This window comes from Lissotriton helveticus, chromosome 9 (genome assembly GCF_964261635.1).
Source record: "Lissotriton helveticus chromosome 9, aLisHel1.1, whole genome shotgun sequence".
In the NCBI taxonomy this organism is placed as follows: domain Eukaryota; kingdom Metazoa; phylum Chordata; class Amphibia; order Caudata; family Salamandridae; genus Lissotriton; species Lissotriton helveticus.
This window is the reverse complement of record NC_136070.1, coordinates 434,158,607-434,179,214: the sequence shown is the minus strand read 5'-3', so window position 1 is coordinate 434,179,214 and position 20,608 is coordinate 434,158,607. Positions and strand designations below refer to the sequence as shown.

At 37.3% G+C, this 20,608-nt stretch overlaps 1 protein-coding gene across 2 annotated transcripts in view; it reads right to left on the bottom strand.

The window, feature by feature from the left end:
• The window catches only part of EXOC3L4 (exocyst complex component 3 like 4), a 482,394-nt gene that overhangs the window by 62,219 nt on the left and 399,567 nt on the right, over positions 1–20,608 (bottom strand). Inside the window, exon 10 of one of the 2 annotated variants that reach the window (XM_078660229.1) lies at positions 5,160–5,216. The exons of the other annotated variant lie outside the window; for it this stretch is intronic. Within the exon in view, the coding sequence (XP_078516355.1) occupies positions 5,160–5,216 (57 nt within the window). The remainder of the gene's footprint in view (positions 1–5,159; positions 5,217–20,608) is intronic. 2 annotated transcript variants of the gene reach the window in all.

Genomic DNA, 20,608 nt, shown 5'->3' with positions numbered 1-20,608 from the left:
TGTGTTGTTACATCGCAAACCATTACAACGCAAGTCGTTACAACGACTTGTTGTAGGGGGCAGAATTTGTTGGATTTAAAATCCAACACCTTTCTTATTGTTACACAGACTAGAGTTGAAATAGTAAATTATTATATTCCAACTTCCAGAGCCCCCTACAGCAAGTAGTTTTGTAACAACTTGCGTTGTAATGGTATGCGATGTATCGCATGCGTTGTAACATTGCATATTCCAAATATAGAGACTGAATTACCTGTGGGTAGCGTTCAAGCCTGACAGGTGCAGCGTGGAAAGTGAAAGGAAGGTGAATTAGTTTCATTGCTACAAAAAAGCAGCTACAGGTTGACAATAAAGAGTTGTATGGCATAAACTTTGCAGCATTGGAAAGATTCCCTCTCTTGCCATGAAAAGAAATCCACCAAATACTCTGGTTCCATCAGTGACAGCATACTGCATGTGGCAATGGGTCAGTCCATTTCCGATGTTGGCCCTTCTTTTTAGGTCGAGCCTATTGCGGCAGTGCGCATGCGCTGCTCACTCTTTGAAGCATGCAGTAATGGAGTATGGAGTGGAAGTTTTGCCCACTCTCCGCCCATGTTTGTAATTGGATTGTGTCATTGTCTTTCATGAAGGCTGCCTTCTGATTGATTATGAGACTTGTTAGTCCCTCCCATTATGGCCATGTCATCATTTGTACTCTCCCATGGCTACTGGCCCCTTTACTTCTAGTACGATATATGTTTAGACTGTGAGCACTACTTTGTCCGTGCATTCTCACCCCTTCTCCCCCTTCCCCCTGCCCGCACTCCCGTTGTTCGTGCTTCCCCCCGTTGTTGCGTAAATGTGAGTCCTATTGCATTGCAAATGCTTGTTTTATTTGTCAAATGCAAATTCAGATGTATGTAGACTTCTCAGCTGCCATGGTTCGACTGCATAGTTATTATGGCGAGGCGCTCTGCCTTGGTGACACGTTTGTAAAAAACCAGTCACCATTTAGTGCGTTTATGTTTATCTTGCTGTTCCCTTCACAGTCACAAAACAGGATGGAAAAATACAGAGACTCTTCCCTGGCAGAACTCTGCGCCGGTGCTATACATCCGGGAGCATGCTCCGTCCCCGCTGTCCGCCCAGATATTTGGGGCCCGAAAAGATGGCCCAGCATCTGCTTCTAATAGCGCCATGGACCGGTCCAGAAGAAGGCATTAATTTCCACAAATAGAGCAGCCTCGCTGGATAGTTCCCCTCAGGGTCATTGAAAGAGCGGTTTGTAAAAGGAGGGAGTGATGTCATCTTCGACAAGTTCACTTAGTGTTTTTAATTGGGGTGTTTTAGATCGAATATCTTTCTTGGCGAACAAAGCCTTAATTTGCCGCGCTCGTACAGCAAGTGACTCTCTTGCGCTCTGTGCAGCAGGCCACTTCAGCCATTGTGCTGTGACGGACCTGTTTGCTGGTGGTGGTGGCGTGACTGCAGCAGGCTTGTAACCAGAAGCGTCGGGCGAAGGAGCAGGGCACGTCATGTAAACAAAGGTGACAACAGCTGTGGGCCAGAAAAGGATAAAGCTTTTGTTGGTGGTCCTTCCAGCTTTATCCCACGTGCTTACTACACACTGGACGTCCGCTAGTGCCAATGAGTGGCAAGTCGCCCACCCACACTGAGGGAGGAATTGCTGTGTGCTGGTTTCTGTTACTTCCCGAGTGTTGAATAGGTGTTGTGAATTACATGTGTTAACCGAGGAGAAGAGAAGATCGTGCATTAGCTGCCTACCCAACAACGGTTTGTTAGCAGCACCAGCCTTGAAACTTGTCCACAAGCATACATGCCAATAGACCCAGTTCATGAGGAAGACTCCTGATATTTTAAGCAAAAATATTGCTTTTTTTGGCTGTCTCCCGCCTGAAATTGCCCCTGCTTCAATAGATGTCAGTGAGAGAAACACATTCTCCTGATCATTTTTTTTAATAATATCAAACTTTCAACTCCTAAAATTTTTGCATGTATGCCACAAGCAGTATTGGTATGGACAGAAGGTTGTGGCCGTTTCCTTACCACACACCCTTTTACTTAAAGGGGTGGTTTTAGAGGGCTATATTATGGCAGCCCATGGATTTCACCTCTCAGCCCCCACTTGCAGGCCCGTGGCTGGAGTCTGGGAGATGAATGCCATTTCGTTAAAGCACAACCTCTTGATGGATTTACATAATTTTGATTGCACCAAAAATACAAGCATTTGCAATGCAACAGGTCTCACATTTACATGAATTTCAGCTATTGGCACGATAAATGACAATGAGGCCCATTCACAGAACTAACTTAAGACAAAATCCTAAACTTACTACTTTTGGTATTTACAGAATGCACTTACAACTTTTGGTATTCACAGAATGCACTTACTACTTTTGGTATTCACAGAATGGATTTACGACTACTAACATGAAAGATCATATTGCAACTATGACGAGTTCCTGTTATTATGCTCTCCGACTTTTGAGGAAATTTTTACCTTATATTCCCATCTCACATCGCAGAACATTAGTCCAGGCACTAGTAATTAGTCGTCTAGACTATGGCAACGCCCTGTTAGCGGAAGTTGGAGAGACTCTATTGACTAAACTTCAGGTAGTACAAAATACAGCAGTCAGAATGATTTTAAATCAACCTGCAGGCTCACCCTCATCTCCTCTACTGAGGTAACGGCACTGGCTGTCTGTAAAGAAAAGATCCTTTTTCAAGATCAGCTGCCTAACATATACTGCCATGAATGAAAGAAGTCCGCTGTATTTACAGAAAAAACTGCGGAAGTACTCTCCTTGCAGGAACCTTAGATCCAGCTCTCAAGGCCTCTTAGTGATCCCTCGGGTCAGATTAGTCCGTACGGGAGGCAGAGCCTTTTCATTTCTTGCCCCGAAATACTGGAACCAACTTCCTCACGCCATACGAAAAATCACAAGTTATAATGTTCTTAGGAAACAACTGAAATCTTTTCTGTTTTAGTAATTTCTGTTTGTTCTTCTGTACTTCTCCTTTAGTGACATTCTGCCTAGCTAGCGCCGTGATGCCCCGGGGTGATTTGAGCGCTTTATAAACTTTTTAACATAACATAACATAACTTTACGTCCGAACTTGGGGCCAGAGCTTCTGGCTTGGAGGCGGAGCTTCCAGCCTGGAGGCGGAGCTTCTGGCTTAGAGGTGGAGCTTCCGGCCCAGAGGTGGAGATTTCGGCCATGGCTAAACCTCTTCCACCGGCCGGAATCCTCACTTCCGGGCCGGAAGCTCCGCCTCCAAGCTGGAAGCTCTGTCTCCAAGCCGGAAGCTCCACCTCCGGGCCGGAAGTTCCACCTCTGGGCTGGAAGCTCCGGCCCGAATGCGGATGTAAAGTTAGTAGTCGTCAATCTATTCTAGGAATACCAAAAGTAGTAAATGCATTCTGTGAATACCAAAAGTAGTAAGTTTAGGATTTTGTCTTAAGTTCATTCTGTGAATCGGACCCAATGCTTTTTATTTATCTTTTGATTTTTGAAACATAAATAAAACGCATTGTCATTTACAATGCCAATAGCTTAAACTCACTTAAATGCGAGACCTATTACATTGCAAATGCTTGTTTCAACTTGTATTCTTTTATATTAAGTTACATAATTAGCATACCGACAAGGTAACTGAATGTTCCCTGTATAATGGGGACCCCGGATGGGAAAAAAACTCCCTCTTTCTTGCTCTCTAGCTGCCGTTGCTACTGCATGCATCAATAGCTTCCCGGACTCTCGTTCAACACCATGAAGCCTTACCGCTGCTGCTCTTGGCGCTGCTCCTGACCTTAGAGTTAAGACCAAGTGATGGGGTTTGGTATTAACCCGAAAAATATATTCCTCTTGTGCATGCAGAGCAACTGACTGTGGAAAACAGAAAGCCCAGTATGTTGCGTTATTTGTTTATGCGGATGGTGTCTATACCACATATAAGCAGCTTCAAAGCGCTGGCAGAACAGGAGCGCTTAGTAATGATACCCAAGCGCTAAGCATGTATTGCAGATAAGGGGACCACACAGGGAGACAACGCGGTGGGAGTAGGTTTTTACACCGTAGTCAAGTGGGGATGTCAAGATAAACTCAATTCACAAAAGTAATCTGAGATAAAATCCTAACTTTACGACTTTCGGTATTCACATAAGGCTTTTAGGAGTACTAAAGTTAGGATTTTGTTAAATTTAAGTTTTGGTCTTAAGTTATGTTATGTTAGCCAGCATTTATAGCGCGCACGGCTACTCGGAAGTGTCCCGGCGCTAAAACCTAGGCAGGGGAGCTGCTTAAGACAAACTTAAGTTTAACTGAAACAAAATCCTAGTCGTAAAGTTAGGATTTTATCTCAGATTACTTTTGTGAATCAGGCCCTGAGTGATTACCTGGCTCCAAAAAGCTACCTATCCGTGATCAGGAGGCTGCCATAAAATCCACTTTAAGAATGCATGAATTTAAAACAACAGATCTTTCTAGCAAATAGCTAAAGCTGTCTATGCTGAGACCTTAAAAGATCCACACACAATTTCATTTTGCACGTGTATTAATGTGAACGGACATCAATTTCTTCAGTGAAGTGAGCCCCTTACCAAGTAGAAAGCTGTGCCTTTCTGGTGTAAACTATACACTGGTTTATAAATCAGTTTTTCCAATACAAATTTGCACACTGATTTCCATCTTTTGACTAAAAGAAACATATTTAACACAATACAAATATAAAAAAACATTAAAGTCACATGTAAACCAAGTTCCCTTTCTCTTTTGTTACTTTCATTTTTGTTCACGAGCTATAAGCCAGAGCAAAAAATGAAGACTACGGAAACATTTCACATGTACATAAAATAACAGACACAATGGGAGGGTACATGGTAGCAGAGAATAGTACTAGTTAACTCAACATTTTTTTTTCACCACATGGCAAGTATAAGGAGCCAGCACAAAATATCATTACACAATAGTTTACATCACATGACACGTATTAGTAAACACAAACAGAGCAAACATTAAGAGCCATTGCCAACAGGACAATAAACTAGCGGAGAAGCACAAAACTGTTAGAAGTGATCAATACAAATCTATACTGCCATTATGTCGCTTTAAATACGTACATTGGGAAACATCCTTTGCATGTACTACACTTACCACTTTACAGGTGCAGATTGTGGCTGTCTCAGGAGGGAAATCATCACTGTCAGGAATCTAAAGATGTGAAGCAAAATGTATAAGGACATGAGATGGGTCAGTGTTGTAAATGCAAGTTGGGTTACATTCATGAATGTTAATGATTACATTTTGGAACTTAAATCTTAAATCAATCCTTATTCAGATATTGTTGTGTAATTCGGTGTACAGTCTTAATATCGAGTGTTTTATTTCGAATGGACATAATATCGACTCCAGAATATCGAGATGGCATTAATATCGAGGTAAGTAATATCGATGTATTTTTTATCAATTGTTATGTATGTAAAAAAATATCGATAGATAAAATATCGAGTAAGTAATATCGTTAGTAAAAAATATCGATTTGTTTAGTAGTTTAAAAATATCGAAAGTTGTGTTATCGACTGTCATGATATCGACTGTCATGATATCGACTCTTAATATGGATATAAATAATATCTAATAGTTAAATGTACACTGTTTTAATGTTTTATAAATACATTTATTGTTAAAATATATTGTATTTATTTATTTATTTATATAGAAATAATTAAAGAAATAATTAATAATTAAAAAAAATTATTAAATTACTATAATAATTTCTAGGAGCGGGTAGTGGGTTTTTAGGGGAATAGGGTGGGAAGTATTTTAAATATAATTAATTAAATATGTAAATCTATTAATTGGTATGAATATTTAATTAATAGTTAATTTAAAATGTAATTTAATATATAATATTTAATTGGTAATTAATGTAATTTAATAGATTATTTGCTAATTATGCTCATTTAAATAATTTGTGTCATGTAGCGGGTTGTGGGTTTATAGGGGAATAGGGTGGGAAGTAATTTAATTATAAATAATTAAATATGTTAATTAATTAATTGGTATTAATATTTAATTAATTGTTAATTAAATAAAAAATGTTAATTATATATAATTTAATTGGTAATTTATTTAATTTAATTGAATAATTGTTAAAAATATAAAATTTAATGTTTTATGTCATGTAGCGGGTTGTGGGTTTATAGGGGAATAGGGTGGGAAGTAATTTAATTGTAAATAATTAAATATGTAAATGTTTTAATTGGTATTTAAATTTAAATAATTGTTCAGTAAATCATATATTTTAATTTAAATAAATTTATTTGGTAATTAATTTAATTGAATAATAGCTAATTATGTAACTTTATAAATTTAATGTCATGTAGCGAGTTGTGTGTTTATAGGGGAATAGGGTGGTAAGTAATTTTATTATTATTATTTACAAAAGTTAAAATTATTAATTGGTCGTAATATTATAATAATTGTAACTTAAATAATGTATTTTAATTATTTAAATTTTAATTGGTAAATAATATAATTTAATTGAGTAATTGCTATTTATGTTATTTTAAGTAATTTATGTTATGTAGGGGGTTGTGAGTTTATAGGGAAATATGGTGGGAAGTAATTAAATTATAATCAATTAAATATGTAATTTTATTAATTGGTAGTAATATTTAATTAATTGCTCATTAAAAAATTAATGTTCATTATTTAAAATATAATTGGTAAATAATGTAATCTAATTGTTTAATTGCTAATTTTGTTACATTAAATTTTTACTTTTCTGGAGTGGGTTGTTTGTTTATAGGGGAATAGATTGGGAAGTAATATAATAATAAATAAGGAAATATTAATATTTAATTAAGGTATAAAACGTTTAGCACACAACGTTTAAAATGCACTACCTTTACAATGAAACTTTTACAACGCTAAAACCATAGCAACGCATGTATTTAGATTAAATGTTTTAACTATGCAGGTATTTTTACAATGCATACCATTACAACGTAAGTGTTGGTAAGTATATAATTATATTACAAATGTTATAGCTTTGGATTGTTGGGTAAAGGGGTATTTTTAGTGTTCTTGGTCAGTTTTCAGTATTTGGGTAAAGGGGTCGTTTTAGTGTTCAGGCTCAGTTTTCAGTTTGGGGATTAAGGGGTATATTTAGTGTGCAGGGTCAGTTTTCAGTGTTTGGGTAAAGGGGTATTTTAAGGGTTCAGGGTCAGTTTTCAGTTTGTGGGTAAAGGGGTATTTTTAGGGTTCAGGGTCAGTTTTCAGTTTTTGGGTAAAGGGGTATTTTTAGGTTTCTGGGTCAGTTTTCTGTTTGTGGGTAAAGGGGTATTTTTAGGGGTCAGGGTCAGTTTTCAGTTTCTGGGTAAAGGGGTATTTTTAGGGTTCAGGGTCAGTTTTCAGTATTTGGGTAAAGGGGTATTTTTTGGTTTCAGGGTCAGTTTTCAGTTTGTGGATAAAGGGGTATTTTTAGGGGTCAGGGTCAGTTTTCAGTTTTTGGGTAAAGGGGTATTTTTAGGGGTCAGGGTCAGTTTTCAGTTTTTGGGTAAAGGGGTATTTTTAGGGGTCAGGGTCAGTTTTCAGTTTGTGGGTAAAGGGGTATTTTTAGGGGTCAGGGTCAGTTTTCAGTTTGTCGCTAAAGGGGTATTTTTAGGGTTCAGGGTCAGTTTTGAGTTTGTGGCTAAAGGGGTATTTTTTGGGTTCAGGGTCAGTTTTCAGTTTGTGGGTAAAGGGGTGTTTTTAGGGTTCAGGGTCAGTGTGGGGTTTTAGGGTAGAGGGGTACAGGGTAAAAATAAGGTAATTTTAAATTTTCATTAAATTAGTTACTTTTTAATACATTTAATAAAATATATTTCTATTAATATACATTAAACAAAATATTATATAATTATAAATAGTTATGTTGTAATGTTATGCGTTTTAAAGGTATTTGCTTTGTAAAAACATTCGTTGTAAATAAATGTGGTGTAATGGTATTTGCTTTGTTAAAGTTTTGTTGTAAAGGTATGCGTTGTAAAAGTATGTGTTAAAAGTTAATATATCTTTTATTTAATTGTATTTAATAGAAAAAAAATGAAAAATAATTTTTTAATTATCTAATAAATTATTGGTAATGAGTTGTAATTTATTATTAATAGGTAAGTAATATAAATAATGATAGTTAATTAGTAATTTTAATATATTAATTATTATGTTAAATTAAATAGTTAATCATTTGTTAAATAAATTATATTGATATTATTTTTTTATTTATTTATTAATATATGAAGTATTTACTTTCCCTACTCTTGCACCCACTGGAGTGGGAATAGTAATTAGTATGGGTTCAGTGTCCAGCACCTTCCATGACTTTACAATTGGTGAAATGGGAATTGTAATTTGTATGGTTTTAATGTATAGTATGGTTTTGTGAGTTTATAATTGGTGCAGTGGAAATAAGTAAACATTTTTTATATAAATAATTATTATTGGTAGGCTAATATAGTAAAGTTATTACATTACTTAGAAATTTTATTTTCTCATTATAATTATTGTTATTGTAGTACTTAAAAGATTAATACATTTTTACAAACATTAAAATTTTAAAGGCATTTTTATATAGAATATTTCATATGCAATTAATATTTATATACAATAATAAAGAAGGAAACATACACAGGGTTAAATGCAATAAATGAAAAACAGTTTATTAACATATAAACAATACATTGTAAGTAGAGATTAGTTTTTTATTTCAATTGAAATTTTTTAATACACAGTTTTTATTATCCTAAAAAATATATGAAGTACATATATATGTTTTTAACACATAAATGATATTAACATAATGTTATGTTTATTTACATATATTGTAATTTAAATAGTTAAAGAAACAAATTGGTAATATGTACTTTTTATTTAATAACAAATATTTTATTCACATAGACATTGAATATATTGTCATAGATAAATATGTACATTGCTTTTGTAACAGTAACATTTTTGTTTTTTACAAAGTCATGTTATTTTTTTTAAATTAATATTATGAATATTGAACATATTTATAATATTAATTGTTACATAGATAAACACAAAAATACTTTTTTATATACATACATAATGTTTAAACTAATATTTGCAATTTTTAATAACAATTTATTTGTAACAAAGTTATAGATGCAAATTTTATTTACATATAGATTATTTTCTAAATGTATTTATAAATCATCAAATATTATTTAAAGTATCACATAACAGTTGAATAATTATTTCAAAGTAATGAATATTTATGAAATAATTTTCTACAATTTAAATAATTATTTACACTTAATATAATACTCTGTGTATTTTTTTAAGTGTTGGAATATAGAAATTAAAGAGGATTTTGCTGTATACAGGGACTACTTTTTAACCGCGTAATGTTACTTAGGCTTATTTGGTGCTTCAACAGATCGCGGTTGGATGCTGCTTCGCGTTAGAGAGGGTAAGTTTGTTTTAATTGTTTTTTACAAGTTAATGAAGTTATTGTTAGTGTATGTGTGGTGTGTTTAGGTTTATGTAGATAGGGTTATTAAGAGAAGATTGTGTGTTCGGTGTTAGGTAGAGTGTACGATATTTGATTTTTACCGCGTTTTTGTTGTAGGTGTGTGAGGTGAGGTAATATGTTTAAATGTTACTAAGATAATATGTTTGGTGTACAAATATGTGTATTTATATATGTATGGGTGTTTTTGTGTGGGTGGGTATGTAATTTTTTTTTCTAGGTTATCGTCGCGTTTCACTGTTTTTGAGGAGTTCCTTCTTTTTTGATCAGAGTTGTGTGACGAGTATTATATATTCTTATTTTTGCACACAAATTTTTGGGATTTCAAGTTTTCCTGGAGCGTTTTTTTTTCTACATTACTTTTTTCGGGTTTTCTATCGTATCTCGTGTCTATTAAAGTGGAAAGGAGTCGCTATGGATTTGCTTGTATTTTTGCATTTTTTTTTGGGCTTCCATGGATTGTATGGGTTTTTGCAATGGTGTCGTATGGATTGCTTGGAATTGGATTACGTTTGAAGCTGCAACAGAAATGTAAGTATTTTCTGAACATTTAATGTGCGGTATATAAATAAATAATACCGGGACTATTTTTGAATTACATTAACAATAACAGATAGCTCAATAAATAAGAGGCAGGATCCGATGTGTCCGAGTCAGAAGGATTTATTCAGGCAAAAGGGAAGGGACTGGAACGGGACAGCCTGAAATAAAATAGGAAGGAAGGCAGCTGCCCCATTCCATCGACAGTGCAGCATATATATAGTACAACATTACATTACATTACATACAGTAGGCGTAACTTGTGACAAGCGTAAGATAAGAACACATGGGCGGAAGAAGAAGGCGTGCACAGGGCGTGCACGTAGACATGTGATGTGATACGTCATAGAAGTGTCATGAATGGGCGGAAACATGGAGGGGGCTACCTGAGAGCAGCTGAGACCTTTAACCTAGTGGTGCGCGCAAACGGGCAATGACGTGTTACCAGGGAGAACTGGGGGCTATGACTTCTGCACTAGAAGAGGAGACTAAAGTCTGCGGTGTCAGGACGACATGTACCTATAGCATATCTGGTATCTGGTGTTTGGAGTACATGTTGATAGAATCTAAAAGTTATCAGGGCAAAGGCTACTTGACACTAAGACTGGTGCATGCATTTATTCTACATGTATTGCGTGTGCTAGGAATATTCTATGAATATTAATACAGTATTTCTCTTGCATGGAGACAGAAAGACTAGACCATAGCTGAAACTGTTGATGCGGTTCAGTAGCTTAGGAATGTGAAGACGAGAGGCTGGACTGATAACTAGAAGCATAACATACTCTTGGCAGACTGGCAGGCAGAGCCAGGCAGAGCCCCGCGCTGCGCGGCAGGAAGTAAGTGAAGGGTCAGGGATGCAGGTGGGGGCTGCATCGCTCCTCGGAGTGGGTTCAGGAAACTGGAGCTTGAATCTGGTGTCCGGGCCCTTTTGAGGCCTAGAAACGGGGACAATGCGGTGAATTAACGTGCACACTGTATAACGTGACAACATAGGCCTAATACTCGTTGTTTTCACGAGAACTGGAAACTGGCATACTAGAGTTGGACACAACTATAATTGCGTCTTTAATCGATCACAGGGGGATATATGCATATCGATCATGCACATATAACATAGGATGGGGAACACGTATGCACATATGGCAAGGCAAAATTTACTTTTCCACAAATGGGTGGGGAAACTGTTTTAATTTTTGCTTTACTTACGTTGTATGTAACATTTTGTAAATACATTATCTAAATACATTTTATATATGTTAATATTATGTATTTGATAATTTAATTGCAAATTGTTACATGTTATAATCAAGGATTTTAGAAAAAAAATGCTTAATTTAACGTGTATAGTTATGTAACGTTTTAAAGAATAGTTTTTGCAATCATTGATAGATATTCTAGTCCTTTGCTAGTTGGATAGAGGGTAACTTGACTTTGGAGTGTGTTATACATTTTTCTAGTTTCTTTGGTGAGTTTAGGTCCGATCAAAGTTACTGATTGCTCCATTCGGAGCTCCTGGTAACTCTGTTCTTTTTGTAAGGATTGTATTAATTTGTGAAGGGTAGGCGTTCCTCGGCCTGTAGTTGCTTGGAAGGCGTTGTGCCATCCTTCAACTGCATTGTTTGTTTTTGCTTCCTTATTTAGTGTGCTAAGGTAGACATTCCACCAAGCGAATTGGTATTTGGGTTGTCTTCTATGGCCTGATCTGTGTAGCCTTCCTACCCATGTGTCTTCGAAGTAGTCAAGCATAGGGCTTAGTCTTTCTTCGTTTCTGTTATAGTAGGGGCTGTCTATTAATAAGTTATAGTGCTCAGTTACATCTGTTAGTGGAACATAGGCTAGGGCGATGAGTTTTTTGATTTGATAAGCAAATGTGCTATCAGTGGCGTATTGGATACTCAAGGTTGATTTTTGTAGATGTCGCCAGATACATTGATTAAAATGGTAATAGCAACCTTGTATTGCTGTGTGTGGGTATGTTTTAAGGATGCTGTTTATCATTGCTTTTTCAAAGTCAATGATAATTTTTTGTGGAAAATAGTTGTTAGTATGGTGAATGACTTCAGTTAGTATTTCTTGATAGGTAGCTTGCTGTTTGTTTGGTAGCAGGGCATAAAGGAATGGAATATTTGCATTTTGGAAATGACCATGGATGGTGTATAATTGATAAAAAGGTTTGGGGCATACAGAAAAAGTACCGTCCATCATCCAAGTTTGGCATTGGGTAAGTTTAGTCATGTTGTTTGCTGTGGCAAACAGTATAATTCTTTTATCTTTAGATTTGTTGTCATAGAGTATAACATTTTCTTTATTGTGAGTTACAGAGAGTTCAGGGGGAATTTGGACTTCTTCTAAAGTTTTTGGTGTGGGAGGAGTAGTGCATGTTGCTCTTTTTTGTCTAGCTACAGTTCTTTTAAGGGATTCGATAGATGGTAATTGGCTAGAAGCATGTTGGGGAAGTACACTTAAATGGTGTTTCAGAATAGCAGTTGTTGGTTGATCAGTTCTAGTACTAGCTTCTTTAAGGGAATCTAGCATTTGTCTAATCTCTATTTCTGTTACATTGGGTGGGTGATTATGTTCTTTAGTATAAGTAACAGTAGTTTCCTGAGTTATAGCTCTACCATAACATTTGTTGGCATAATATTTCGTACACTTCCAAAACACTTTCAAATCTTTTTGTTTCTCTTGAGTGTAGACATATCCCATGTAACAAAGAAGCATTTTCCCTTTTTGTGAATAAATGAATTTAGCTCCTTCAGTCATGATTGTATTGTAGTGCTAGGAGGTAATGAAAAAGAGAATGTCATTACATTTTTAGAAAAAATAATGTTCTAATCGAATTATACAGTTTAATACATTTTTAATTTACCTGTAAATCTTTTGATGATTTCAAGTAGTTATTTTCAGGTGTTGATGTTCTTCAAACTGTTATTTTCTGTGTATATCTTTTTGTACCTGTGGAAGTTGAGAAAATGTGTACAAATATTTCATTACTATTTATGATATTTTGATAGAGTTTTTTAGCTAGTTTCTATTTAGTTACCTATCTATTAAATGTAGAATTTACATTTCAAATATATACTTACTTATTTATATGTAACTTTTGATGTCCAGGTGTTGTGTAGGTCTTCTGTATTTTCTTTTTGTCTGTAGGATAAGTAGTAAAAAAAAACACATATATTTTAGGTATTTGGCTTTTAAACATAGGTGTGAGGTTTGAGGGTTACATTTTCGCTGACTAATAATGTAGTAGTACTTACTTTAGATATGTGTAGCTGTGTTTATGTTGAAGTCAATCAGTTTTCTTTCAGAAATCCTGCAGAGTTTTGTCTTCCTTTAGTTAGGAGATGTATCCTGCATTTTTAGTTTGCTGTAATCTCGTTTATATAGTATTAGTCTAATTGTTTCAGAAATAGGATTGGTTGTTTAAATTGATAGTCTGTTTTTATTTGTGGATTTGAATTTTTTTATCTGTTATGCTAATTGCTTTCCTTATATGGGTGACGCCAATTAACGTTTATTTAATGTGTAAGGCCTTATTTAGTATAGGTAATGTTATCTTTATATTTGTAAAGTGGAGGAATATATATAATTTGCAGTAAGAAATGTTTAGTGGTTCGAAACATTGTTTATGTATTATAAAATGTATGTTTGTATTTATTGTGTGTTGTAAATGTTAGGAAAATATATAATATATTTTATCTATTTATATAAACAATATCTGAATAATTATGATTAGTATGACTCAATTTATAAATAATAAAGTCATGTATTCAAGGATGTATTAATGGCGATATTTTAAAAAATCGATCAATTTGCTTTCTATATTTTTGTATTCGATATTTTGACTGTTTTTCCATATAAATATGTTATAATCGATGTTTTAGAAATCGATAATGTTGTTAGTCGATATTGTTGTAGTCGTTGTTTTTAGTAGTCGATATTGTGGATTCGATATTTTTGTGGTTTGTTGTTTAAGTATAGTCAATCGATAATTTTGTTGTCGATAATTTGTCATCGATATTTTGTCCAGTCGATATCCGGTCTGTCGAGGTTATGTCAGTGATCCGTGTAATTCAATGTGCCAAGCACTTTTGTAGGTGTAAAGTCAGATTTATGTCAGGAAAAAAGTCTATGCCATTGTATCATAAAGTGTAAAAGAGACAGAAAATACAGTAAGTTGTTGCAGTCTACTTATGTGAGGTTTTAAACTTAACTTACATCAGTGGGTGTGCATAGGGGTGATTCTGAGTAGTGGCCCGGAAAATCCTATGCAAACTTTGGACCGCTGAGTGCAAATTTCGTGGTTGTAAATGGTATTCCCACACTTTGAAGCACAATAAAGATCCTCCTGAATACTGTTTAAGTGAAGCAGCACACAAGAGGTGCACACAAAGAGTTTGAAATAGTTCCGGGTAAGGCAGAAATTCAGCCTAATAACTTTGGATCAAATATAGAAAACAAACATTGGTAAAGCCTCTGTGACTAGCTTTCAACTTCAGTTCGCCATGTTATTCCAGTTTGGACCTAGCCATATACTCATCAGTCTTGACACTGATCTCCATGGGAACAGTCCAGCCCAAACTGCCAGGCCAGGTCCCACCTTGACCGGAAAAAAGAATACTGGGACCCGTTTCGGGGTATCAACCCATATCAGGCAGGCTAGATTGAACCCGGGGGCATAGTGAGCACGGGACTCACGTCTGGGCATATCCTTCCCACTTAGGGCGAAAAATGCATAAAGAACAGATGATGGACGGAATGCTGAACGAATCAACCATTCAACCCCAGTCACAGATCTGGGTTAAATCCTTCATTTTTTGCTTGTCATGCCCTTCCAGTTTGGACCTAGCCATATGCAATCATCGGGATGTAAAATAGTCCTGCATGCACTGAAATACAAGAAGTCCACAGAAGGTAGAATGATAATTAGGGCGACAAATGCAAAAAGAACAGATGATGGATGGAATGCTGAACAAATCAAACATTCATCCATAGTCACAGATCTGGGTAAATCCATAGTTTTTTTACTCTGTGCTCGCCATGCAATTCCAGTTTGGACCTAGCCATATGCAGATCCATCTTCACCCTGCTCCCCATGGGAACAGTCCAGCCCAAAACGCCAGACCAGGTCCTCCCTGGACCAGAAACAAGCATCCTGGGACAGTTTTGGGGTATCACCCCTAATCAACCAGGCTAGCCTAAATCTGGTGGCCCAGCATGCACTGTACCCACGTCTGGGCATACCCTTCCCACTTAGGGTGACAAATACAAAAAGAACAGATGATGGACAGAATGTTGAACAAATCAAACATTCACTCCCAGTCACAGATCTGGATTAAATCCATGTTTTGTTTGCTCGCCATGCCATTCCAGTTTTGACCTAGCCATATGCAATCATCTAGAGGTAAAATAGTCCTGCACGCACTGGAATACAAGAAGTCCACAGAAGCTAGAATGATATACCTAACAGCAAATAACATGCATTAAGAGAGTACACTCTATTTATAAATTCTAAAGAATTTATAACAAAAGCTCTGCCAAATAGCTAAAGCTGTCTGCAGCTGGACCTAAAATCACTTGAAAAACGAGATTCCTGCAGTTTGTTAACCATAACCATAGAAGCTCTCAACAATAAACAAGCCCAAAAAACATAGTTACATAGCTTACTGGAGAGTTTCCATGAAACTTATTTGTGGGGGAATCACAGAGGAAAAAACAGTCTTGCCTGTGACACAAGGGATGAGATGACGTTTTCCGAGTTCTTCAGTATTGTTATAAGTAAAGTAGCAGGCATTGCAATTACTGCATGACGTGCTTCTGGATGTAGAAATATGATGTTGAGAGAGCGCAAATCAAGAAAAAATAGAAGTGCACCATATTTACAAGCACGTTGTAGTGGTTTAGTAAACATTATATAAGAGTGTCTAATCTATAGAGTGAAAATACATAAGAGTGTTTAATTAAAATAGAATACTTATATCAAGTGTGAAGAACTAATGTAGATGTTTGTAGAGATGTTAGAATGATGTTGAAATCTCATGTTATGTGGCGGTGGTAGGGAAAATGTAATTCTGCTAATGTAGAAATGTGTAGGCCACATGGCAGTTCACATAGAGTACAAGATGCTGTTACACTCTTACACAATGGTGGATTTTGATGTTATTGTAATTCAAAGTATTATTGATCATGGAACTGAAAAATATGTTTTATAGAAGTGTTTCATATAATCATTGTGTGTAATAAGTTAGAATACTGTTTAGATTAAGAAATTAAATGTTTTGCAGAGTGCACAGGCCCGTTCATGTAATTCTAATAGGCCTGAATAGACAAAGTTGTTTCTTTTGATCTGTATGTGCTCGTTAGAGAAAGGTCGTGCTAGGCACAATTTGTGGAGCTTGCTCGATGGTTTACGACTTGAAGATATGGTGGAGGCCGGAATTTGAGGCCCACAGTACAAGTGTCTGTTTGCAGGTGCGAGGAGGTTCCAATCAAGAAAGTGATGAATAGACTTTTATTCAAGAGAACCAGGCACAGGCCTGAAGGAGGCTTCAGGAATTTCCTGGGGGGTACCGTCTTGCCGGAGAGGAGCCTGGGAAGCAAGGTCAACGCTAACGATGAGCCCAGAGGAGTATCAGCATGGAAAATGCCAGAACCAACACCACGTGAGGGGCGTCTCTAAAGGGCGTTTCTATTGTAAATGTGATTTTGTATTAGGGACAGCACCCCTGGGTGGAGTTAGGGCAGATGGTCTGAGGAACCTAAGAGAGCGGATGGGTAGGCAGTTAGGGAACTGCGAGATATCGTTTTTGCAACAGAGACTAAGGGAAGTGTGTGATCTTCTTTGGAAGTCACCACTGCTGACACCTTTTTAGGTTAAGATCTTGTTAAATAGGGATGTCACTTAGTCTAGTGTAGGGACAGTCTAATCTGATTTTCTTCCTTTCTGTAATGACTCACAGGCTACAGCTTGTATCTATTCTTGCAACTTTGATGATTTTTGAATTGGTTTTGGTAATATTCTTCTGCTGACTAAGAGCATTTAGAAAATTTATGTTTGTATTGATACCCGTATATCTTTTGAACCTTATATTGAGATGTATGTATCTTCAGTTAAGTTTGGCTTTGAAATAAACTTTTAAACTTTTAAGCTTAAGTGGTTCTTTAGAGTGGACTAAGTCATTAACTGATTGACCTAGTAGTGGATTGCCTTTTACTCTATGACAGGTACCAACGGTTCAGTCGACCGGAGTTGGGATCTAGATCTATAACAATAGACCAGAAATCCAGCGTTAACAATGTAATGGCTTTGATGGTGGTGCATCAACATTGTGAGCTTGATTCAGAAAGGGCCTCCACACTTGTGAAGAAGGTCCTCCAGTCGTGTTGGGGGGCCTGCAATCGTGGTGGGACCTCTGGAGTGAGAAACTGCAAGGCGGAGATCCCGCCATGAGTATGGAGGCTCCGACACGAGTGCGTAGGCCCTTTGTGAATTGGGCCCTGTGTTTCAACTATCGTGTTTTACCAAATAAGGTACGTATGGAACACTTTCCATTTTACTTACAATCCGTGGTCCTTTCCCCTCCCAAAAAATATGCTAAAATATTTGAACACTTTTTCACTTATATAGTGAGTTTTGTGAGGGATAAATAACCAATTTCTTTTGTTTTCCCTCCTTTGACGTGTCAGCATCTTGATGTTCGCAAACAGGAGGGAAACAAGATGGTTGACTTCCAATACAATTTTGAAGGACTTCTACCTAATTATGTTCACTTTATTTCAAGAACACTGGGGGAATTATCCACTCACATTGCTGTTTGTGTTTTTAATTTTCCTAATGTTCTGATGAAAAGCAACAGGTAAATTTTAGGAATTTCACAAAAATAGCAGGACCTTAATTCGCCTACTTAGAACATGCACAAATTAAATTTCACTTTTTTGGGGCCATTTTCAGACCTCTCCTCTGTATACCTCTGGCTGCCCCTTGATTAATCTGCATCATATTTGCCATAATCAGAAATTGCACTTATATATTTTTTTTGTGTGTCTGTTAATGAGTAGGAGAAATTGCACTTTCTATAGGATTAGGTGAGCAGGATCTCAGATACTATGACTAGAAATGTTATTGCAGTGAAAAAAACAACACTGTAGTTCTTCCGTCCTATTTTTAATGAACAGGTTGAGAAGTTCCTTTTCAATATCAAGTCTGGCTCGCCTTCTGACCCTTGCCCACAAAAAATCTGCACCAGATTTTTGGGTTAGTTGCAGAGGATTTGACAACTACTGTGAATAAAGTTATTGCCACTGGATATTTTCCTAAGCCATGGAATGAAGTGGCAGTCAGGCCTTTATTAGAAAAAATAAAATCTTGATTTCAAAGAGAAATGTTCTGCCCTATATCCTTATTATGAACGCCTGCAAAAATTCTGGAAAAATACCTGAATGATCAGCTCATGGTATTTATTGAGCAGCATGAACTCCCCAATAAACACAATCTGTTTTTTGTAGTGGGCATAGTACAGACTCTGCCTTGGTCTCCGCTGCGGAAGGGTGACAGTGGCAGAGTCCCCGTTCCGCTTTGCTTGCTGAAGGTAACACGAATGTGCCCTGTGCTGTATTGAGAACTACTGCATGTGAGAGAATTGAACTACCTGCTATTTTAAACCTCATTGTTGACTTAATAACGATGTTGCTCTGTTGATTTAAAAACAAAACTTTTATCTTGATTGCTCATTTTTAAAAACTTAAAAACTCACTCACTCACTTAATCAGCACGCACTGCTAAAACGCCACATTCTCTGGATTGGTGCTATTTGTACCACCTTTCCTATCCTGATTACAAGGGGGAGGAAACACTCACTGTTGGTAAAGGAAGCCTGTGCTCGTCTTTCACTCCTGCCCATCCCGGTCCGACGCGGTAGCCAATACCGTTGCGCGGAGGGCGGGTCAGGGAGAGCCAGGCACTTCCTGCGGGGCCACTTCCTGAGCGGTTAGCGCTCTAGTGGATGCCTTTTGCTGGCCTATTTAGGCGGAGCCCAGTCATCTGCAAGCTGCGGAAGGGTGACGGTGGCAGAGTCCCCGTTCCGCTTTGCTTGCTGAAGGTAACACGAATGTGCCCTGTGCTGTATTGAGAACTACTGCATGTGAGAGAATTGAACTACCTGCTATTTTACACCTCATTGTTGACTTAATAACGATGTTGCTCTGTTGATTTAAAAACGAAACTTTTATCTTGATTGCTCATTTTTAAAAACTTAAAAACTCACTCACTCACTTAATCAGCACGCACTGCTAAAACGCCACATTCTCTGGATTGGCGCTATTTGTACCACCTTTCCTATCCTGATTACAAGGGGGAGGAAACACTCACTGTTGGTAAAGGAAGCCTGTGCTCGTCTTTCACTCCTGCCCGTCCCGGTCCGACGCGGTAGCCAATACCGTTGCGCGGAGGGCGGGTCAGGGAGAGCCAGGCACTTCCTGCGGGGGCACTTCCTGAGCGGTTAGCGCTCTAGTGGATGCCTTTTGCTGGCCTATTTAGGCGGAGCCCAGTCATCGGCAAGCTGTGGAAGGGTGACGGTGGCAGAGTCCCCGTTCCGCTTTGCTTGCTGAAGGTAACACGAATGTGCCCTGTGCTGTATTGAGAACTACTGCATGTGAGAGAATTGAACTACCTGCTATTTTAAACCTCATTGTTGACTTAATAACGATGTTGCTCTGTTGATTTAAAAACGAAACTTTTATCTTGATTGCTCATTTTTAAAAACTTAAAAACTCACTCACTCACTTAATCAGCACGCACTGCTAAAACGCCACATTCTCTGGATTGGCGCTATTTGTATCACCTTTCCTATCCTGATTACAGGGGAGAGGAAACACTCACTGTTGGTAAAGGAAGCCTGTGCTCGTCTTTCACTCCTGCCCGCCCCGGTCCGACGCGGTAGCCAATACCGTTGCGCGGAGGGCGGGTCAGGGAGAGCCAGGCACTTCCTGCGGGGGCACTTCCTGAGCGGTTAGCGCTCTAGTGGATGCCTTTTGCTGGCCTATTTAGGCGGAGCCCAGTCATCTGCAAGCTGCGGAAGGGTGACGGTGGCAGAGTCCCCGTTCCGCTTTGCTTGCTGAAGGTAACACGAATGTGCCCTGTGCTGTATTGAGAACTACTGCATGTGAGAGAATTGAACTACCTGCTTTTTTAAACCTCATTGTTGACTTAATAACGATGTTGCTCTGTTGATTTAAAAACGAAACTTTTATCTTGATTGCTCATTTTTAAAAACTTAAAAACTCACTCACTCACTTAATCAGCACGCACTGCTAAAACGCCACATTCTCTGGATTGGCGCTATTTGTACCAACTTTCCTATCCTGATTACAAGGGGGAGGAAACACTCACTGTTGGTAAAGGAAGCCTGTGCTCGTCTTTCACTCCTGCCCGCCCCGGTCCGACGCGGTAGTGATGGAGCGAGATAGAAAACAAAATTTTGTTTAATCTCGTTAAGTCACATTTCCATAACATGAATAATAA